Raw genomic sequence first — 22251 nt, 5'->3', positions numbered from 1 at the left:
AGAGAGAGCAAGATAAAGTGTTAAAGTTGCTGGTTTTCAAAATACAGCTAGCTAGGTGGTTTCCACTTTTCAATAAAAGTAAAGTAACAAAGCATGTGACAGTTACTTTGACTTGACATATGAATACTGATATCACGTTTTAAAATTAAATATAGTATTACAAGCGGGTTCGGTTACCGTTGGGTCCAGAATAGAAATTTGAACCCGTCCATTTCAATCCATAATAAACCGATTATGATCAACTGTCAACCCGCAGACCGACCCGGCCCGACCCTTTGACCACAATTTGACTCGGTTTTTACGGTTATTTACGGGTCACAGGTATCTTGTCCACCCCTAGGTGGTACAAAAGAGGGTATGGGAAAAAGTGTGTCAACAAAAAAGGAATAACCATGATACCTTTGTTGAAATAAAAATCAAATTCCCTATTAAAGTTTTAAAGATGATAAATTTATTTAAATTACATTTTTATTATATTCTGATTATCTTTGTATTTAACTTGTGTATTTGAGTGATATATTTAGCCACAGGATAAATATCAAGTTCACACATTTTAAATCAACAATCCAAATTCAATTGAAAAATACATGAAGCATGTACATTTGTGTCATTATGAGCAAAAGCCATTTTAGAAGGAACATAAAAGCAGGAACCCGGTTTTGGCAAGAAAATTGTCTACAAAACCACTAGTTGTCAAATCCTAGCAAAGCACAAACAAAAACCAGCTTTTTTTGGCTGCAAAGGTGCTAAAGAAAATGAAGGATAAAACTTGCAATTTCTAAAGGAACACGTGGAAGTACATTGCTCATTAATAGCTGTTAAGCCATATGGCGTGCACACGTGAGAATAAAAGAAAAGGAGAAGCCGCTAACTGATTTTTAATTCACAAAGTGGGACCACAAATTTGGAAGCCAACATGAGATAAGATTGGTTCATTAATAGTTGTAATGCAGGCTCACACGTGAGAACACAAAAGGAAGCCAGCACTTGTGATATTTTAATTGAAGCATGAAGTCTCCAAGTGCCTATAAATACAACATGTAACAGCCCGATTTTTCGCTAGATTTATTTTATTATTTATTTATGTGTGTTATATGTGCTCGTATGTGATTATTTGCCTCTGTGTGTATTTTTGGTCGGGATTTGTAGAATTCGGTATTAGAAGGGTATTTTAGTCATTTTGGACTTAGGGGTGTTTTGGTCTTTTTGTGAGCAAGGGTAATTTTGTACTTTTGTTGAGAATTATTTTTAGTGTTTAGTGAGATTAGTGTTATTTTACTAAGTTACTAGGGAGAGTTTAGTAATTATTTAATTATCGGTAGTTGACTGTTGTTATTACATTTTACCGTTAAGTGAGTAGTAACATTTTTTGGTTAGAATAGAAATGGGTTAGACCCATTAAGACTTTGTGAGTTGAGCCCAATTAGTTGAACTTATATAAACTCTAGTTGGTAGAGAAAATAGGGTTTTACCAACATTTTCATTTTCAATTGAGAAGAGATAGAGATAGAGATAGAGAGAAGGAAAGGGTTTGAAGAAGAGATCTAGAGAAGGCTAGAGGGAGGTCAAGCTTCAAGGATTGGAGCTAAAGTGAAGCTTTAGTGTTGATTGTGAAGAATTGAGATAAGGGGGTTAGGCTTTAATCATAATCTAGTAGTTTAATCTCTACCCTAATTCTTTGCATAATTGTGGTTAAGTGGTTAATTTGATTTTAGATGTAGAAATTCGTGCTAAATTTTGATGATATGATTATATGCATGAATTGAATGATAATTGTGTTGTTGTTGTTGAATTTGTATGTCAAAATGGGTATATATGAACATGATGAGTTTTTGTATGAAATTGATGATGAATAATGTTGTGGTTGTTAGATTGATGATGAATTCATGTTCAAATGTTGTTGTTATTGTTAACATGTGTTGTTGATGAATTGATGCATTGGGTATCATGAATTGGTGATGATAATTGTTGTTGTTGTTGAAAGTTGTGGGAGTTTGGTGATTTGATGAATTTTGTTGATTTGATGTTGTAATCTCAAAATTTGTGTATGTTTAAGTGTTTTGAAGTGTTTTAGACCTATAAACATCTTTGGGATCAAGTTTTGGGGTTTGGAATGATCAAAATTGGGATTTTGGGGTGGAAAGGGGTTGGAACCCGAAAAATTTTGAACTGTTCTGGTGTAGGACACTTAAGCGTGCTCCAAGCGTACACTCCAAGAAGCTACTGGAAGTTGGACGCTTAAGCGTGCAGAGGACGCTTAAGCATGCAGCTCCCAGTTCAGCCATTTTGATTCTTTGTTTCGTGTACTTGGGGACCAATCCGAAACTTCTAAAATGTTTCTTTTAACTTGTTAAACCTCTGTTTATGCACTTAATCCTACTGGAACATGGTTTGGATTGAATTGGACTTGATTTTGTGAATTTTCTCTTAACTTTGGAAAAACGGTCGAAACGTTGATTTTTCTGAAAACTTGTTTTTCTCCGGAAATTGAAGTGGGGTTAAGGTTGTATAATTCTTATATGATTTCTAAAAATGGTTGTGATTGGTTTCATCAAGTTTTAACTTGTTTTGCTTTGAAAATTGCATTCTTTGTAAAAGTGATAAAGTGAGACGAACTTTGAGTTTTTCATGATTTCGTCACACTTGGCCGGTGAAACGCCAAGGTATCCTCTACTGCACCCACATGTGGCCTAGAGGTATACTTAGTTGAGGCATTGGGACTTGTCTACTTGGTTTTGGCTCAATTGCTCAATTATTTCTAATGTTGTGATTTTTGAGAGACGAACTTTGTTGAAAATGATTTTAAGAGTCGATTGCCTTATGAATCCTTTATGGATAGTTGATATAACTTATGTGGAGATGATTGATGGTGTATATATGTGACAACTATATGTTGATTGAATGGTGAATGTTGTTGATGATTGTATATATGTTAAGTGGTGGTGAGTTGTTGTTGATTGCATATATACTAAATGTTGGTGATGATCATTTGATGATTGAATGGTGGTGAACATGTTTATGTTATGTCGATTGTTGAACATGTTAAATGTTTGTTGGTGGTGAATTCATACATGCTAATTTTGATGGTGATATTGTTGGTGGATGCATGTATGCAAAATGATGGTGATAATGTGGTGAATTGATTGTGTGAACATATGCATTGTGTCGAGTCATATGTTCATGCATTCATGATTGATGGTGGCGGATTTTATATCCAATTGAGGTGAATTGTAAGAGGAGGTGTACTCTTACATACGATGTTTTTGTTGCATCGAAGGTGACGACCTTGAGGTGATTTGGTACCGCATGCATTTAGAAGTGTCTAGAACATTGCATGCATTTGAATAATTGATGAGTCGTGTCATAATTGAATATGTGGCTTGGTGAGATTGTGTATTGGTGGAATTTGGTGAATGTTGTGATTGCGTGGATTAGTGTATATGTACATTGATGAATTTTGTTGATGGTTGTGAATAATTGAATTATGCTTTAATTGCTTGTATTACTTGATTATGCTTATACACTTGGTGAATCAATTGATGATAACTGTTTTGATAATAATGATGAGGTGAGAATTGTATATGTATATACCTATGATGTGGTGATTCCTTGATAATGATGATTGCTTGCTTATAACTTGAAATGATGGATTGTACTTGTTGAATTAAACATGCTAGATGAGTAATGAGGTGAGTAATATTTTTATTTGATGGATGTTGATAAGTGATGAACTCTTGTCGATGACTTGATTAAAGATTAAATATGTCTGTTATGCTATGATAATAATGTGATAGCTTGAAGTGCAAGTGATGGGGGATAATCATGGGATGCTAGTATTTTAGGAGGGGTGGTTATGTATATGTGATGTGTATGAATCCATGAATGCTATGCTTATTATTTGTTGATTATGATTAATGTAATGCTTACCCCCAGTGGTTTTGCCGCCTACTTGTCTGTATGGATGGGTAGACGTTCTGCAGGAGTAGTTGTTTTTGGTGAGTTGATGCTTGGATAGCGGGAGTTGTCTCGTTGTCGGTTGTCGAGTCTAGATTTTAGGCTCTGATTAGGCTGTAGTGTCTTTTTGTTTTGTTGGACTCTGTTGTTATGTTGTTGATATTTTTCCCCATTTGTCGGGACTTGGAGGATTTTTATATGATGATGTTATTTGACCATGACATGTATTTATATATGGAGATTTATGTTGTATCCGCTGCGACTGTTGAGAATTATATATGCATGCTAGATGTTATTTTGTTGAGACGTAGCGTCTATTTCTTGAATATTTGTTATATTCGCATGTTTTATCGCTTTAATAGAAATAGGGCGTTACACAACACATTCTCAGCAAAGAAAGGCACCAAATTTTGAGAAAGAATTTCAGCATACAAAGCAAATTCACAAAAGCTCTCGTTTTTAGTTTGTCTCGGTGTTCTAAAAATTGCTCTTTTGTGTTGAGCTCTTTTTAGTTTTTTACTACAAATATTTTATTTTGGTCCAAGTAAGAATTTATTTCTTATTGTATTGTAAAGCTTGTAGGTAACAAGTGTTTAAAAAGACAAGGGTAAAATCACTCGGTTGTAGGAAAAGATCAGGAAGATCTAGCAAGGGTGATTTGTACTCGTTTGTTTTTTGGTTGTAAAAGCAAAGGTAGATTTACTCGTTTGCAGGAAAGATCAGTCGGATCTACCAAGGGTAAACGTTACTCATTTGTGTAAAAAGAAGACAAAAAAAGGAGTTGTGGTTAACATTACCTAACGCAACTACCTAGTGGGCAATCTCACACTTGTGTGGGGCGTGGAAGTAGCCGGTGTTCGGCGAACCACGATAACTTTCGTGTGTCATCTCTCTTTCCCTACTTACGTTTAATTTATTATTCAAAATCGCACACCTCACAATTATTACTGTTATTATTGTTTTACTAACAAACTAATTGTGATTACTAAATTAAAAGAAAATTTTTATCAGACATATTTTAAACAGGTCACAATTCAAACCCCCATTTCTTGTGAAAATATTTACTTCAATCTTTTGGTTGACCATTCGGAAGAGCTCTTCTTCTCTTGAATTCATGTTGACCAACTTAGCAATACTGAACAATCTGCCATCGAAATTAACATACAAAAAGTATGAGTGATGAATACTGAATGATAAACTAACTATGATTAAAAAACAATGTGAGAATGTTCATTATCCTCACATTCTTCTTGAGAGATCTTCAAGATTCTCCTTGTTTCTTGGAAGAGCAATGATATTTGAACAACTATAACAACTTTTATGACAACCTCCCTTTTCTCTCTTCTTATTGGTCAAAAACAATGGAGAAAGAAAGTGGAAGAGAGAGTAAGAATATAATGTGATTATGAGAGATAAAATTGTTTAAAGGTTGTCACAAAAAGGTTATACAAATATCATTTCTCTTCTTAGAAAGAGGGTGACATTTACCGACATTCTTCGTGTTCAGAGAGTAAACAGAGAGAGAATGTTTTTTTGGATTATGTTACTGATTCTAATCATGTAACATTCCATTTTTTTTAAGACATTAATTTTTTTAGTAAAATATACATTATAACATTAATTAAAAATATGTATTACATGTAGTATATTTGACAACTCAAAATATGAGGTTTCATATTTATCTATATAAAAATATGCAACATTTAGTAACTAAAACATATTAACTAAGTTAGAAGTATCACATAAGACCAAGTTAGAAATATGATTTTAAAATCAAACTTCAGAAAAAATGAAACAAAACCTTCTTGTTTCAAATCTAGCTTAAAAAAAATGTTTATTGTTACGAATGACTCTCACAAAAATATATAAAAATAAGAAAAACTATGTATGTTGTGAATTGGTATTCCACAGACAAATAACGAAGTGTAAATGTTTTCAACTATCACCCTATGATATCACCATTTCTCCATGAATTCCACGAAAAGGGGAAATGTCAGTTTGACCATTCAAATCCAATACAACCTAAACACATATTGCTTTGTTGATTTTCGTCGATATGTATGTCGCGTAATATGTGTGAAACCATCCTCATGTTTATGTATAGTACTGCCAAAGTTTGATTAATCAAACATAATACTTTCGCATTCTTCTATACAAATAGTAAGAACTGATTTGTTGATTTCACCACACATGTAAAACACTAATGTTAATAAAATAATCTTTAAATTTCAATTATATTGGTCTACGTGAGACAATGACCCTGTTTGGATAACCAACTTATTTGCAACTTATAGATAGCGCAAGCACCCATTTTATAAAATCCAAATATACATTGTAACGAAAACAACATGCAGAACTCACATCATTTAACGTGGAAGTGGTAGGCTTATATGATCGTGCTAGAAATAGAAGATTAACTCTTTACACTGAAAAAAGAAAACAAACACTTTGATTGGTAATGAAGACATTGTAATAATATGAGGGTATTAAATAGTTAGAAGCTACCCATTTTATACTAGAGTTCATGCTAAAACATAAGCAACATGTTTTTCTTTTCTAACAATTCAAAAAAACTCAAAATCCAAAAACAAAACTGAAATTTCAAAACACAATTTCATACTACCACACTTATCTTTTATTCATCATCAGATTCTTCTTCAGGATAGTTATCTTTCAACAATTGCATTGCAGAAAGATTTTCATTTGTCGCTCTTGACTTTTTCTTTGTTACAGCAATTGACACCATTGACTCCAAGGGCTTATCCTTTTTCTGATACTTCTTTTGGGATAGAATGGAATCTCTTTCCATTGCTTCCAACTGATTAATTAAAAAATTCATGCTATTAATTACACATTTAATATAACAAAAAAGAATAAATTCATTCATATAATCATATAACATATTACATTCCATTTTATACCATTTTCTAGTTCGTCTTCCGAGATTCTTTTAACATTTATAACCTAGTTCTTCTCAAGTTTAATGTTCGGTTTGTACGGGTTCGGTTTAAGCGGGTCATCTGTTTGACGGGTCGGTTATCACAAAATTATTGCTAAGATCATTCATAGCATGTGTTTGCAAGAGAGAAAAAAAGAAGAAAGATATTTATTTATGGGTGAATAAAGGGAAGAAGTGGGACGACAACAACGACGAGATATATATACAGACACATAAGAAAGAAACTTTTGAATTTATGAACATATCTCTGGCCTTCACCCATAAAGAGAAAGAGATGCAGACCCAACAACGTGAAAGAGAAGAAATTTTCTGAATTTTTTTCAATTAATGGTGTGAAGGGAATTTAAATGAAAATGAAGTAGAAGCCACAAAGCAAGGTTGGAAAAAATACCACCGTAAATGTATGGTGTTGGTTTTCAATAGAGAGAGCAAGAGAAAGTGTTAAAGTTGCTGGTTTTCAAAATACAGCTAACTAGGTGGTTTCCACTTTTCAATAAAAGTAAAGTAATAAAGCATGTGACAGTTTCTTTGACTTGACATATGAATATTGATATTACGTTTTAAAATTAAATATAGTATTACAGGCGGGTTCGGTTACAGTTGGGTCCATAATAGAAATCTGAACCTGTTCGTTTCAATCCGTAATAAACCGATTCTGATCAACTGTCAACCCACAGACCGACCCGGTCCGACCCTTTGACCACAATTTGACTCGGTTTTTACGGTTATTTACGGGTCACGGGTATCTTGTCCACCCCTAGGTGGTACAAAAGAGGATATGGGAAAAAGTGTGTCAACAAAAAAGGAATAACCATGATACCTTTTGGTTGACCATTCAGAAGAGCTCTTCTTCCCTTGAATTCATGCTGACCAACTTAGCAATACTGAACAATCTGCCATCGAAATTAATATACAAAAAGTATGAGATGATGAATACTGAATGATAAACTAACTAGGATTAAAAAACAATGTGAGAATGTTCATTATCCTCACATTCTTCTTGAGAGATCTTCAAGATTCTCCTTGTTTCTTGGAAGAGCAATGATATTTGAACAACTATAACAACTTTTATGACAACCTCCCTTTTCTCTCTTCTTATTGGTCAAAAACAATGGAGAGAGAAAGTGAAGGAGAGAGTAAGAATATAATGTGATTATGAGAGAGAAAATTGTTTAAAGGTTGTCACAAAAAGGTTATACAAATATCATTTCTCTTCTTAGAAAGAGGGTGACATTTACCGACATTCTTCGTGTTCAGAGAGTGAACAGAAAGAAAGTGTTTTTTTGGATTATGCTACTGATTCTAATCATGTAACATTCTATTTTTTTTAAGACATTAATTTTTTTTAGTAAAATATACATTATAACATTAATTAATAATATATATTACATGTAGTATATTTGACAACTCAAAATATGAGGTTTCATATTTATCTATATAAAAATATGCAACATTTAGTAACTAAAACCTATTAACTAAGTTAGAAGTATGACATAAGACCAAGTTAGAAATATGATTTTAAAATCAAACTTCAGAAAAAATGAAACAAAACCTTCTTGTTTAAAATCTAGCTTAAAAAAAATGTTTATTGTTACTAATGACTCTCACAAAGATATATAAAAATAAGGAAAACTATGTATGTTGTGAATTGGTATTCCACAGACAAATAACGAAATGTAAATGTTTTCAACTATCACCCTATGATATCACCATTTCCCCATGAATTACACGAAAAGGGGAAATGTCAGTTTGACAATTCAAATCCAATACATCCTAAACACATATTGCTTTGTTGATTTTCGACGATATGTATGTCGCATAATATGTGTGAAACCATCCTCATGTTTATGTATAGTACTGCCAAAGTTTAATTAATCAAAAATAATACTTTCGCATTCTTCTATACAAATAGTAAGAATTGATTTGTTGATTTCACCACACATGTAAAACACTAACGTTAATAAAATAATCTTTAAATTTCAATTATACTAGTCTACGTGAGACAATGACCCTGTTTGGATAACCAACTTATTTGCAACTTATAGATAGCGCAAGCACCCATTTTATAAAATCCAAATATACATTGTAACGAAAACAACATGCAGAACTCACATCATTTAACGTGGAACTGGTAGGCTTATATGATCGTGCTAGAAATATAAGATTAGCTCTTTACTCTGAAAAAAGAAAACAAACACTTTGATTGGTAATGAAGACATTGTAATAATAAGAGGATATTAAATAGTTAGAAGCTACCCATTTTATACTAGAGTTTATGCTAAAACATAAGCAACATGTTTATCTTTTCTAACAATTCAAAAAAACTCAAAATCCAAAAACACAACTGAAATTTCAAAACACAATTTCATACTACCACACTAATCTTTTATTCATCATCAGATACTTCTTCACGATAGTTATCTTTCAACAATTGCATTGCAGAAAGATTTTCATTTGCCGCTCTTGACTTTTTCTTTGTTACAGCAATTGACACCATTGACTCCAAGGGCTTATCCTTTATCTGATACTTCTTTTGGGATAGAATGGAATCTCTTTCCATTGCTTCCAACTGATTAATTAAAAAAATTCATGCTATTAATTACACATTTAATATAACCAAAAAGACTAAATTGATTCATATAATCATATAACATATTACCTTCCATTTTATACCATTTTCTAGTTCGTCTTCCGAGATTCTTTTAACATTTTTTTTTTATACTTTTTTTGTTCTTTTAAAAATTCTACGACGAGCACATCATCCTGCAGCTGGACAAAAACAAAAATATTAAAAAAAATAAACAAATAAAAAACGTTGACATTATACACCTTAAATATAGATCACCAACACAAAAAACCAAAATACACCTTAAATATAGAGTGGTTATATTAATTATATTGGAAGGGCAATTTTGTCATTGAATATTCCTACCCTCTCACCAGTGCCGCCACCAACTAATCTCACCACCATCGGTCAGGCCGACTCACCGCCACCACCGCCGTCATCCCACCTCCCTCCTCCACCTCATCGCCACCGGATCTCCCTCTCACACTTTCCTTTCTCGTGCTCTCTATACCTCTCTCTCTTCCACACAGCAAAATCAAATTTGAAAGAAAAAAAATATAAATCTACCAAGAAGATGAACTAAAATGCAAGGTGGTTTTGTTTTCGGACGTTGTCGCTGGTTTTTGGGTTCGGTTATACAAATATTGCCGTCGCCGGAACTCGTGACCCAATGTTGGGGGTGCTGGCACATATCTGAGTTTTTGACCCCGACGTTGGGGGTGTTTCTCCCACTCAAAGACCAATGAGATCTGGTGCCGGAGATGGACAGGAAAAGTGAAGGTGGGGTGTGAGGAGAAAAACTGGGACGGTGGAGGAGATCGTGTGAGCCATGAGGGAACAGAAACAATTTCTTTCCTTTTTATTTTTAAATTTTTATTTTATTTTATTGGTTTTAAGGTGTGACTAGAAAAATCTAATCTTACTTTTCACTCAAAAGAAATTGAGAAATAAATAGCGATAAATATGCATAATTTAAAACACACAAGGACTTATTCTACAATAGCGATAAATATGCATAATTTTTTTTTTGTGGTTGCCGGGATTCGAACCCCGGACCTTGCATATTTTATGCATTGTCCCTACCAACTGAGTTAAGCTCACGAGGACAAATATGCATAATTTAAAACACACAAGGACTTATTCTACATTTTGTTAAAATAAATAAAAATCATTTAAAACAAATCCCTTAACTCAAATTATTTGAACTATTCAATCCCTCCAATAACCACCGTTTATCGAATACAATTAACTAAAAAATTAAATTTCTTAACAATTTTAAAACATTACTTATTGTAACTATAGAAGAAGAAGACGTAAAGAAAGAAGAAGAAGAGAATGAAAATGGTAGTGAAAAATTAACATGAGTCAACCCACGTTGTGTGACTTGCGTGATAAGTCATGCAATAGTATTATCAGAAGTTTGGTTGGGAGCAAGCAATTTTTTATGGGAGAAGAACAATATTCTTAGGAATTTTGCTCTCCACCCAGCACATTTTACTCGCACTCTGCAGCCATGCCAAAATTACCCTTGCGCAAGTTAACTTGCGCCGCGTGAGTTAACTCACGCAGCGTGAGTTAACTCACGCTAGTTTTAAAATTCTTTACACTTTCTTGCCTCTTGCCCATGCTTTCCTGGCCCATTTCTTTTGCTCTTTTTCTGTTGGTGATGTAATTTGTTTTGTCTATAGTAATTATTGAAGGACATAATTTGGTCCCACCCATTAAACATTCAAGCATGCAGAGAAAGGCAATCAAATGGGACAACAGCGCATCACATCAATTACAAGCAATTGAAAGGCAAACAACACTGTTATCAACAATTTAATATGGAACAACAACAACTTATTTAGAATTTAATTAAGCAGCAATAAAATAATAACAATTGGGTTTGAATTAAAAAAATAAATTGAGTGCAGCGTAACAAAAAGTAAAAAAGGCAAATCTTGATATTGCTACCAGCGTGAGTTAACTCACGCAGCTGCGCAAGTTAACTCACGCAACGTGACTTAAGTCACGCAGTGTTTTACACTTGCGTTACTTAAGTAACGCAACATTAGTTAACTAACGCATAGGTTTACACTTGCGCTAGTTAACTTGCGCAAGGGTAATTTTGACATGGCTGCAGGGTGCGAGCAAAATGTGCTGGGTGGAGAGCAAAATTCTACTCGTAGTATGGATGAAACAAAAGTAGTTAGCCCAACTAAAAGCCCAATAGAAAAAAGTTCTAGACCCTTCCTCTCAAATCTCCAATCAAACCCCTAAACACAAATCAAATCACTCCATCCTTCTTTTCTTTCTAGACCTTTCCAACCCTTCTTTCTTAAACCAAACCCTTCCCTTCACTCCCTCACCAAAACCACATCCACAACCGAACCACCAATTCTCACCGTACGATGGCGAAATACGGCGAAGGTGATAAACGATGGATCGTTGAAGAACGTCCAGACGGAACTAACGTTCACAACTGGCACTGGTCGGAGACAAACTGTCTAGAATGGTCTAGAACCTTCTTCACCAACCTTCTCTCCAATCTCACCATCCTCAACGGCGAAGGTAACCTCTTCATCAAAACCACTACTCTCCGTAGCCTCACCGGCGAAGCCTACATCAACATCCGTAAGGGGAAGATTATCCCTGGGTATGAAATCAATCTCACTGTTTCCTGGGAAGGTGAAGCGAAGGATAATGAAGGGAATTCGTTGTTGAAGGTTAATGGTACTGTTGAGATTCCGTATATTTCTGATGAGAATGCTGATGAGGATCCTGATGTTAGGGTTACGGTTGAAGATGAAAGTCCGATTGGGAGGAGGATTAAGGATGCGATGTTTCAGAAAGGGAAGGGGTTGATTTTGGAGAAGGTTAGGGTTTGGGTTGAGAGTATGGCGAGAGGTGGTCCTGTTAAGGAGGATTTGGAGGTTAAGAAGCCGGCGGCTCAGGCAGTGAAGCAGAATAATGTTAATGTTCCGGCGACGGTGACAACAACAGCAGCGTCAAGTCCTTCTGTTAAGAAGGAGGAGAAGAAGAAGGAGAGTAAGAAGGGAAGGAAGAATATTGTGATGACGGAGAAGTTTAATTGTCGGGCGAAGGATTTGTTTGAGATATTGATGGATGAGAATAGGTGGAAGGGTTTTACGCAGAGTAATGCGAGGATTAGTAAGGAGGTTGGGGGTGAGTTTAGTATTTTTGATGGGTCTGTCACTGGAAGCAATGTGGAGTTGCAAGAAGGGAAGTTGATTGTGCAGAGGTGGAGATTCGGGAGCTGGATTGATGGTGCTCAATCTCAGGTATGTGGTTTTGATTTTGATTGTGTGTTAGTTCATAAGTTTAGTAGATACCAATTTTGTCTCGTATATTAACAATAATTTTAAAATATGATATCTAAAATTGTAAGATGTTAGTTAGATTTGTCCCGGTACATTTTATTGTAGGATGTTAGTTAGATTTGTCCCGGTTCATTGGTATTCTAACATTATAGACTATGATGACGTTGGGTTGGTATTCGGTAGTGTGGTATTGATTTTTATTTTAATCGTGTGTTAGTTTATAAGTTGAGTAGGGAAATTTTGTAGGACTGCCCAATTTAGTCTTATACACTGACAATATTCTAGAATGTTCGTTAGATTGGTTCTGCTGCATTTGTATTCTAATAGACTATAATTGCATTAAGTTGGTAATGATGTGGATGCATTTGAATATAAGTAAATAAATAATGCTAGGATACATTTGATAACAGATCCAGACATAGGGATGAACCTGATTAATGAGTAAATACTCAAATTGGTACTTGAAATTGTAAGGAGGTATCAATCTAGACCCTCAGATTATCGAGATTTTATATTATAAAATGTCTTCGAAACTTCTCAATTTTAATCAAATTTTTCTTTTCCTTGGTATTTGCAAGGATTGGTACTTGAAATTGTATGGTGGTACCAATCTAGACCCTCCAATTATCGAGATTCGATACTATAAAATGTCTTTGAAATTTTTAAAATTTAGTCAAATTCGTCCCTCCCTTAGTATTTGCAAGGACTAGAACGACATTAAAGTTGATATATCATGAATGGATTTGAATCTAATTGAATAATGTTAGGGATGCATTTCCTAGAGAATTCAGACATAGGGATGAATATGATTAACATTTCACCATTCCGAGATCGTTTCTTGGTGACTAGGTTGAATGGTTGATACACCTTACAATTTCGAGGACCAACTTCGATATTTACTCATTGATTAATTTTTTACAATTTTAAAGGATTAAGTTGAAACTTTAAACTGTCCTATAATTCCATAGACCGAAGTGAATACTATTTGTTATAAGTCACCCCCTCATTGCTATTATAATTGATTCTGTGAAGAATCAGCTGATGTCGCATTAATCGTGGTTGAATCACAGTTGTTTACAATTTAGACCTAAAAAATATATATGATGTCATGGTTTCGATCACCATTGATGACTTTTTTCAAAATCGTCGTGTTAAATGTTGTTGTGTTCAATGGTGTCGAATTATTGACGACTTTTTTCAAAATTGTCATTGTGTGTTAAATGTTATGTTGAATGATGTCGAATTAACGTAATGATGCATAATGGTTTATTTTTGCAGGTGAGACTTGTTTTCGAGGAGCCTGAACCAGGAGTTACTGTTGTAAACCTGACACATACCGATGTACCTGAGGAAGATAGGTTAGTATTTTAAATATTGGGAATGATTGGAATGTTTATGTTATCTTTCTGGGTGATTTGCTGATATGGTTGGTTTTCTTATACAGGTATGGGAATGCTACTGTGGTGGAGAACACTGAAAGGGGATGGAGGGAACTTATTTTCCAAAGGATACGTGCTGTTTTTGGCTTTGGAATCTGATTATTTTTTCATGTAGTGTGTCTTGCTGATTTGCAGATTTTGATTTTTATAAGGAAAGATTAATGGATTCACATTGAATACTGAAAATTGCAATGGTTACTGTTACATTATCTTTATTACTGTAGGCAACTTTGACTGTGCAATATAACATGTTTCTTACTTTGTCTAATTTGAATATGAGTTTTGTGATGTTAATTCTTCTTTTAACAATCATTCTCTGCAAAGATTAATTTGAACTAAGAAATTACGCATAACTGACTGCACAGTATAACTTGAACTAGGCCGAAAGAGATCAGATGATGTCTTTCGTGGTTCATTAGTGGTGGTTCTGATTTCTTGTTAGAAACATTTTCTTAAGGCATTTAAGAGTCTTATTTGCTAATGAATTTTACCACATACTCTTATTGGGTGACGTTAATGTATGTCTTCAAAGAGTTGAACTTACATTGATTTAATTTAACCCTAAAACTTTGATTGGGAGTGACTTCCTATAGTTGGAGATGTTTACCTAGTAGAGCTGTAAATTGTGACTAGAATATTTTGGGTACTAGGTTGACAGGGGGTGGTAATTTGACTACCCAATCGAACAGGTCAGGGCGAACTGGCTGGCTGTATCATATGTTTTCTGTCTTGGTGCGAAATAATGTTTGTTTCGGCACCTTATTTGCACTATCCTTCAATCTTCTACTATTCTGCAAACTCCTTATAGTCATGTCGTGTTGTGTTTTTTTAAGTGAAAACACTGGTATTCCTAATTCCTAAATCTGTTGATTGCTGCTACTCTGTGTTGAATTAAAATTTATTTTTGGTAGTGAAATTAATTAAAAATATGACTTAAATATAAATCAACTTATTATTTTAAACATTACTTATACAAAATGTATTATTACCACGATTATTCCAGAAAGCTTTTATAAATTTTAAACTCTTACACTATTTTCACACATTAATGCAAACTAATGGCAAAATCATGCTATGAAATGTCCATATGAAAAATATATCAATGCATTTGTGATAAAATCATTTCATAGTTATTGCTAGACAAAAAATTAGATATTGCAAAACTATACCTTTATACCAAAGAAATAATAAAAAAAAAAAACACTCAAAACATCTATTGATTATATTTCTATACAAAATAAAATGAGCATAACTCAGTTGGCAGAAACATTCATTGTTATATGCAGAGGCTGGGGTACGAACCCTAGACACCCCACTTATAGAACTAAAAAAACTTGATCAAAAAAAAAAAACTCAAATTTCAAAATATACGAGAATCTTTATTTATCTTGGCTTTGATTCTTTATTTTTTTGGACAAGAAGTGATTTACGAGCGATTCAAGATTTTCTAATTCATAATCAGATATTCTCTTAACCTGTTGCATTTGTGTGACACATGTTTGTGCTATCAATCATCAAAGAGAGTTGAACTTCCATTAATTTAGTTTAACAGATAAGAGAATGAGTGTTAAAAAAGATTTTATTTTGATTGTATTTGGTGGTTGTTTGCTTATTTTCAGATTCTATTTGGATCAATCATGTTGAGGATTTGGGAAATTTTACCATATACCCCTACATCTATTCCTTCACCCCTATAAATTATTAAAAATTCCAATTTTATCCTTTTTATCATTTAAATCATCACACCTTAATTTTTCACCTTCAGTTTCAATTTTTGTTAGTCTTCACCCCTACATTATATTTCTTCACGGAATACTCTAAATGACATTTCTAGTTCACATTAATTGTGAGAAAAACTCATGTTTACTTTATGTAAAATAAAACTGAAAAAAACTCTTGAAATTGTTTCTGATGTATGAACATATAACAAAGCTCAAATAGCACATTTCCAGAATTGCAGAATTCCAAGAGATAGAGATGCTAACAACATAAAAAGTAATAAAATTTAAGGTGATGTTAAAATGGCAAGCGAGTGTATTGGTACTTGTTTGTGTTCTTTTGAATTCTGTGAATTGGATTACAACTACTAATTTTTTATATGTGGGTTATGCTTCTCAAGTCTCGTTAAAAAAGAAAAAGAACTAGAAGAAACGAAAATAAAGAATCAACGGATGCCAAATACAGATATAGATGCTAACATCATAAACATCGGAAAACAGATCGAAACTCAATTTGAGATGGGAACAGCAAAGCAAAACTGAAAACCCAGCTACCGATTCATAAAATTCAGATTAAAACAGAGATTTCCAAACTTTTTTATTCATAATTAACGGTACATATGGTATAATAGCAAATCAAAATCCAAATTTGAGATTTCTAAGAAACAGATCGAAAACGGAATACACAATATGAGGTTTCCGAAGGAACAAGATTACTCGAAAGGAAGGCCACGAGTTTTGAGAGAGAAAAATGAGTAAACTGGATGCTTCTATGTTAATATAGGAGGGTATATTAGGAAGTTTGTGTAAAATGTAAGGGTGAAAGTATAGATGCAGGGGTATAAGGTAAAACTTCCGAGGATTTGTCAGAGCTTACCTTATACTGTTGTGATACTCAATTAGTGGAATTGTAAATAAAATTATGATTAGGATAATGTATCACGAATGTTATTGACTAGTAACTCTTCCTATAATTGGAGATATTTGAAGCAATCTTGTAGTGTCAGGGTCATACTCTGGAGTTGTAAATTGTGATTGGAATATTTTGGGTACAGGGGCGACAAGGGGTGGTAACTCAACCGAATAAGTCAGGGGCTGAACCGGCCGGCCATAGGTTTGAATCATGTCACCTTATAGGTATTATGAATGTCATCGACAAGTGACTATCAGAACACAATCTCAGTTGGTTTCAAGTTTTTCGGTCTTGTGCGAAATCATGTTTGTTTCGGCATCATACTTGCACTATCGTCTATTTACTACTGTTCTACAAACTCCTTAGAGTTAGTTGTCGTGTTGTGTTTTTAATTTTTACAAGTGAAAACACTTGTATTCTTAAACCTGGTGTTTGCTGCTACTCAAATTGTGTTGAATTAATTAAAAACATTGCTTAAATATAAATTAACTTAATTTTTTTTCTTTGAAGGAACAACTTATTATTTTAACTATTACTCATACAAAATATGTTTTTACCACAATTATTTCAGGAAGCTTTTATAAAATTTTAAACTTTTGAACTATTTTCACACATTAAAGCAAACTCATGGCGAGTGTTGATCATCTAAAATCAAAAGAGTGAGTGATTCAAAGAAGCAATTGTTCTTTTTGTTTGTTATTCATTTTTTTAAACCAATTTTTAAACAAATTTAAGAGCAATAGAGGCTTGAAACTAAAAAAAGAAAAAGACAATTATTCATTTTTTAAAACCAATTTTTAAACAAATTTAAGAGCAATAGAGGCTTGAAACTAAAAACGAAAAAGACAATTATTCATTTTTCTAAACCAATTTTTAAACAAATTTAAGAGCAACAGAGGCTTGAAACTAAAAAAAGAAAAAGACAATAAAAACATGAAAAACAAACGTAGTATATAGCTTTGATACAAAATATCACAAAGTTTTCTTTTTTTAGAGGAAAATGTCACAAAGTTAAAGAAAATTATTTTATTTGGAAAATTATATTGACCTTGAAGTCTTTTTTTTTTTGAACAAACAAAAATGAGATATATATATATATTATAAACAAGGTTAATTTACCGTGCACAAGACATGCAAAAGGTAAACCAACCTACCAAAATACAACAGAAAGGTGCAGTTTTAAAGAAGCACCAACAAAAAGTTAAAGCACATTACACAATAAATCTCATACAAGAGAGTGGGTGTTTCCACCGGTCATGATAATCATATATAAAAGATGTCTGTGATGAAACGTATCTAATACCCCTCTATTTTTTTTATAGAACACAAACATCTCTCATCTGTGGAACAACTAACATAAATCACCCCTTTTACTAACGTTCATTTGCAACAGAGGAGTTCGACTCTCAACTAGTAATAGATCTAAAAAAATTAATTAGTGGGGGAAATATCATATATGATATGAAATATCCATATGAAAAATATATCAAATGCATATGTGATAAAATTATTTCATAGTTATTGCTAGACAAAAAGTTAGATATTGCAAAACTATACCTTTATACCAAAAAAAATAAAAAATAGAACAACAAAACATCTATTTGTATTGGTGTATTTGATTCTTCACAAAATAAAATGATTTAATATATTTTTCTGAAGACATCACCTAATTTTTAGTGGAAACAAAAAAAAAATTACCCAAACTATCAACAAAATATACAAGTAAATGGGATGATGGTTGATCAATTCCTGTGTGCAACATATAGAGCTCTCACACATGTTCAGTCATACAGCATTAAACTTCTGTGCACAATGTCATCAAAACACTGTGACCACTATTAGCATGGCTTTGGCGCTACTTTGTTTGTTGGGGGAGAAAATGAATGGGGAAGATGACTAATTATCATCATCGTGTTAATCTTCAAAGTCATATACATAGTGATTTTTTAATTTTGATTAGTTGACACTGTAAAAAGTTTTACACCGTTAGTGTAAACTTACTGTAAAAAGGGATACACCGTTAGTGTAAACTTATTTTACATCACATCCAATAAGAACACATTGTATCGTCATCTAAGTTGGATTTATAACCGTTTTTTAAAAACAACAACTGAACGTCAGTGTAAAGCTTGTTTACACTGTCGGTGCAGGTCCCATTTTCTCTTAATCTTCTGTTAGTCTATTTAAAATTTGTGGATAAAGGATTCTGCATAATGGAACCAATGTTTTGTCTGTTCAAGCAAAAAATAACATATGAATTAACCTGTCTATGCCCTAATTTAGCACAAGTTTTCAATCCAAAATTCTTGGCCATGTTATTTGTATTGGTTAATAAAATAGCATTGTTAATATCAGATGGATTAAACAAAGATTTACAAATACTTTTACGTTCAAGTTTATTTTGAATGGTAAGCATAGCAGTGTTAATATCTGGTGGGTTATACTAAAAATAGTAAAATGCTACAAAAATAAAAAACTCGTCGCCTGAGAATCTGGTGGGTTATACTAAAAATAGTAAAATGCTACAAAAATAAAAAACTCGTCGCCTGAGAGATTCGAACTCTCGCGGGGAAACCCCATGTACTTAGCAGGCACACGCCTTAACCACTCGGCCAAAGCGACTAGTTGATTTAGTAGTGAGTATAATAATATATATACTTTACTTTATTGGGTTTTATTGCATTTTTGAAGTTGAATTGAAGGAAGATAGGGAGAAAATATTCACTGTGTTTGCTATGAAAATGTAGGGATTTTTTTTGCTATAATGATTAACAATGTAGGTAGTGAAAGTAAGCCTCTTTGTTTTATATATATGATACGCAATTATAATAAAAATATTAGAAGATTACTTTTTTAACATACATTTTTTGGCATTTTGGAGAGAGAGGGAGTAATAAAAGAAATAAATTAGGAGACATCATATATACTGTTGAATCATTTCTCTGACTTCTTCAATGACTAGCCAGCCCTTATGGCCTCCAATCACTTCTTCTTTCATCTCTCCATCTTTCCAAAGCTGCAAACAATTCAAGCATTCTATTTATTTTCCATTATATATTTTTTTGATTGTGGATTGTGTATATAGATTAATTTAATTGAGGACGCACCTGAATTGTTGGCATTTTCTGGGAAGCAAAACAAACAATAAAAACAATGTCACAAAGAGTATAAAGAAGAATGTAACAAAATGTTACCAGAAAATATCAAGCATCTACTTACAGAGATTTTTCCACGCTTGACTAATGTCTGAGGTACTTTATTGACATCCACATAATAAAATTTGGCTCTGAAGAAGTACAAAATAAGAAAACAAATAAATTGCTTTGCATAATTGAATTCCCATTGGTTAATTATTTTCTTATGGTTGAAGGATTGAAAGTCAGCTTGTTCAAATAATGATTTTGTTTTGGAAGAATGGTTGATCAAGTTAATAAAGTAAACTCAAGAGAAACGTGACTAAAAAAAGACACTAGTGACTAGTTTACTTGGTGTCAAATTCAGCAGCTAATTTTTCCAACTTTGGCTTCAAATAGATGCATTTCCGGCACCAAGCAGCCATCCTATATTTGAGAAAACAAAGTTATGATATTAACAAGTCCACCTGCAAAATTGGTATCACACATGTATACCTATATATAAAATTTTGGTGTGACATTTTGTGACAATAAGCGTAATAGAAATGTGGATAGATGTGTCCCCGTGAGTATAACTCAGTTGGCAGAGACATCCATTGTTATATGCAGGGGCCAGGGTTCGAACCCCGGACACCCCACTTATTCACCTTGAAAAAGGTTAATTCTAGCCATTAGACAACTTGACAAAAAAAGAAATGTGGATAGATGTATTGGAGAAAATTGGAGAAAAAAGCTAACAAACTCACACTAACAGCTAACTACCTCACCCTAACTGCTAACTTACTTATTGTAACATAAATAAGGAACTTTATTACATATTATACTTTCAACAAGATGGACATGTCAATGCTCGACTTTTCACTAGTGCAAAGATAAAACATATGTCGTTTTAATTTTTCAAAACATTATGATCATTACTTTTAAACTTTTTTCTAAGTTTATGATACAATTTATTTTTTTTACACAAGTTCCCTCCATCGGAGTTCATTTTATTAGAGGTATAGTCGGACACTGAATACCTCTCTGAATTGAGTTCAAACTTTAATGCACCGTATTGTGGGAGAGTAGACTCAACTCTCATTGGTTATAATACATAATTTTAAAATGATATATACTATAGACTTTATAGTTTACAAGATATATTTTTTTATAAATATGTACCATAACCTTCAAGTAAACCTTCCAGTTTAGTTTACTTGAAGTTAACAGTAGAAAACTTTAAAAAACATATCCTGAGCCGTAAAGAAAGTATATTAGTCCATTCAAATGTCTGTGGGGGGTGAGATACAGATTGTGAGGGTGTGGGTAGTATGAATATCTGCTAAAGTTTAGAGTACATTTGAGTTCCTAAAAGCCCAACGCAAAAAAAATATCCTCAAAATATCTAACTATAGTCACTTTCACTGTACCCCACTGCACCTCATATTTTAATAAGAACTTAGATCTAATCCAATTTATCCAAGGATAAGATAGAAGAAAAAGGCTACATCCCCGCAATACCTCATATTCTAAAGTTAAACAAAGTTAAAGTAAATATGGCCTCAAAGCCATGTTGAAATTAACCGTAACCATACAATAATAAAATTTAAAGGCTAAGGATGACATACTTTGGTAAATATAAAATGATGTATGTGATTTAATCATATAAGAAAAATTTATGAACGATAATTTGTCAAGGTAAAAATAATCATTATACAAGGTAGAAAAAGAGCAATAGAAATACCAGTCAATAACGATAGGCTCGGAGTTTTGTTGAGCATGAACAAGAATTTGATCAAGCTGTTCAGAATCATGAATTGCTTCCATTTCTATTGAACTTGGTCTTTTTGACAAATCTGGCCACATAGCTTCCACACGTAAATTCTTCCTTCTAATCTTCTTTTGTTTTTCAATCCTTATTATGTTCCCAAAACAACTCTTACGACACAACAGAGAATCCCTGCCACTTGCAAAGCACTGAGGAATACACTGTTCATCTCTGTGGTAAACTTCTTTGTATAGAAAATGTGAATATGTTCCTATAATAGACATAACCTTTTGGATACTGTAAGACAAAATCACAAGATAATGATGATGATGATGGCTAATTAAGGAATAAAAATGAAATGATTAATTCTAAATGTTTTGGTGGACAAGGCATGAAGTTGGATGCTAAGAAATGGAAAGAGAATGGTGTTGAATTTTTGTAGGTTTTAAGACGGTGTGAAGCATGTAAGAAAAAGAAAATAGTAGGGAAAAGGAAAAG

At 33.0% G+C, this 22251-nt stretch overlaps 2 protein-coding genes, 1 long non-coding RNA gene and 1 other non-coding gene across 5 annotated transcripts; 1 reads left to right on the top strand and 3 right to left on the bottom strand.

Annotated features, from left to right (window-relative positions):
* Positions 1-6445: 6445 nt before the first annotated feature.
* LOC146909958 (uncharacterized) lies at positions 6446-10341 on the bottom strand. 2 transcript variants are annotated; one of them, XR_015018694.1, is made up of 6 exons: positions 9846-10341; positions 9573-9682; positions 9288-9482; positions 9026-9090; positions 7734-7806; positions 6446-6772 (listed from the first exon to the last, which is right to left on the bottom strand). It is a non-coding gene; the product is annotated as an uncharacterized LOC146909958 (long non-coding RNA). The 2 variants fall into 2 exon arrangements; XR_015018691.1 differs by having other exon boundaries at positions 9573-10341.
* A 1409-nt stretch (positions 10342-11750) lies between these two features.
* On the top strand, positions 11751-14509 carry LOC146909957 (Aha1 domain-containing protein). The gene is made up of 3 exons (XM_085730321.1): positions 11751-12763; positions 14081-14160; positions 14247-14509. The coding sequence occupies exons 1-3, from the start codon at positions 11873-11875 to the stop codon at positions 14338-14340; spliced, it is 1065 nt and encodes a 354-aa protein (XP_085586447.1). The 5' UTR covers positions 11751-11872; the 3' UTR covers positions 14341-14509.
* Positions 14510-19412: 4903 nt separating this feature from the next.
* TRNAS-GCU (transfer RNA serine (anticodon GCU)) lies at positions 19413-19494 on the bottom strand. The gene has a single exon. It is a non-coding gene; the product is annotated as a tRNA-Ser (tRNA).
* A 159-nt stretch (positions 19495-19653) lies between these two features.
* WCRKC1 (WCRKC thioredoxin 1) lies at positions 19654-22251 on the bottom strand. The gene is made up of 5 exons (XM_085730320.1): positions 21730-22251; positions 20358-20432; positions 20092-20158; positions 19980-19997; positions 19654-19888 (listed from the first exon to the last, which is right to left on the bottom strand). The coding sequence occupies exons 1-5, from the start codon at positions 22035-22037 to the stop codon at positions 19790-19792; spliced, it is 567 nt and encodes a 188-aa protein (XP_085586446.1). The 5' UTR covers positions 22038-22251; the 3' UTR covers positions 19654-19789.

Source organism: Medicago sativa, chromosome 7 (assembly GCF_051527215.1).
Source record: "Medicago sativa cultivar Bolivia chromosome 7, Bolivia_mono, whole genome shotgun sequence".
NCBI classification, from domain to species: domain Eukaryota; kingdom Viridiplantae; phylum Streptophyta; class Magnoliopsida; order Fabales; family Fabaceae; genus Medicago; species Medicago sativa.
Note: the sequence above shows the minus strand (reverse complement) of the source record. Positions and strands in the feature narration are given on the sequence as shown.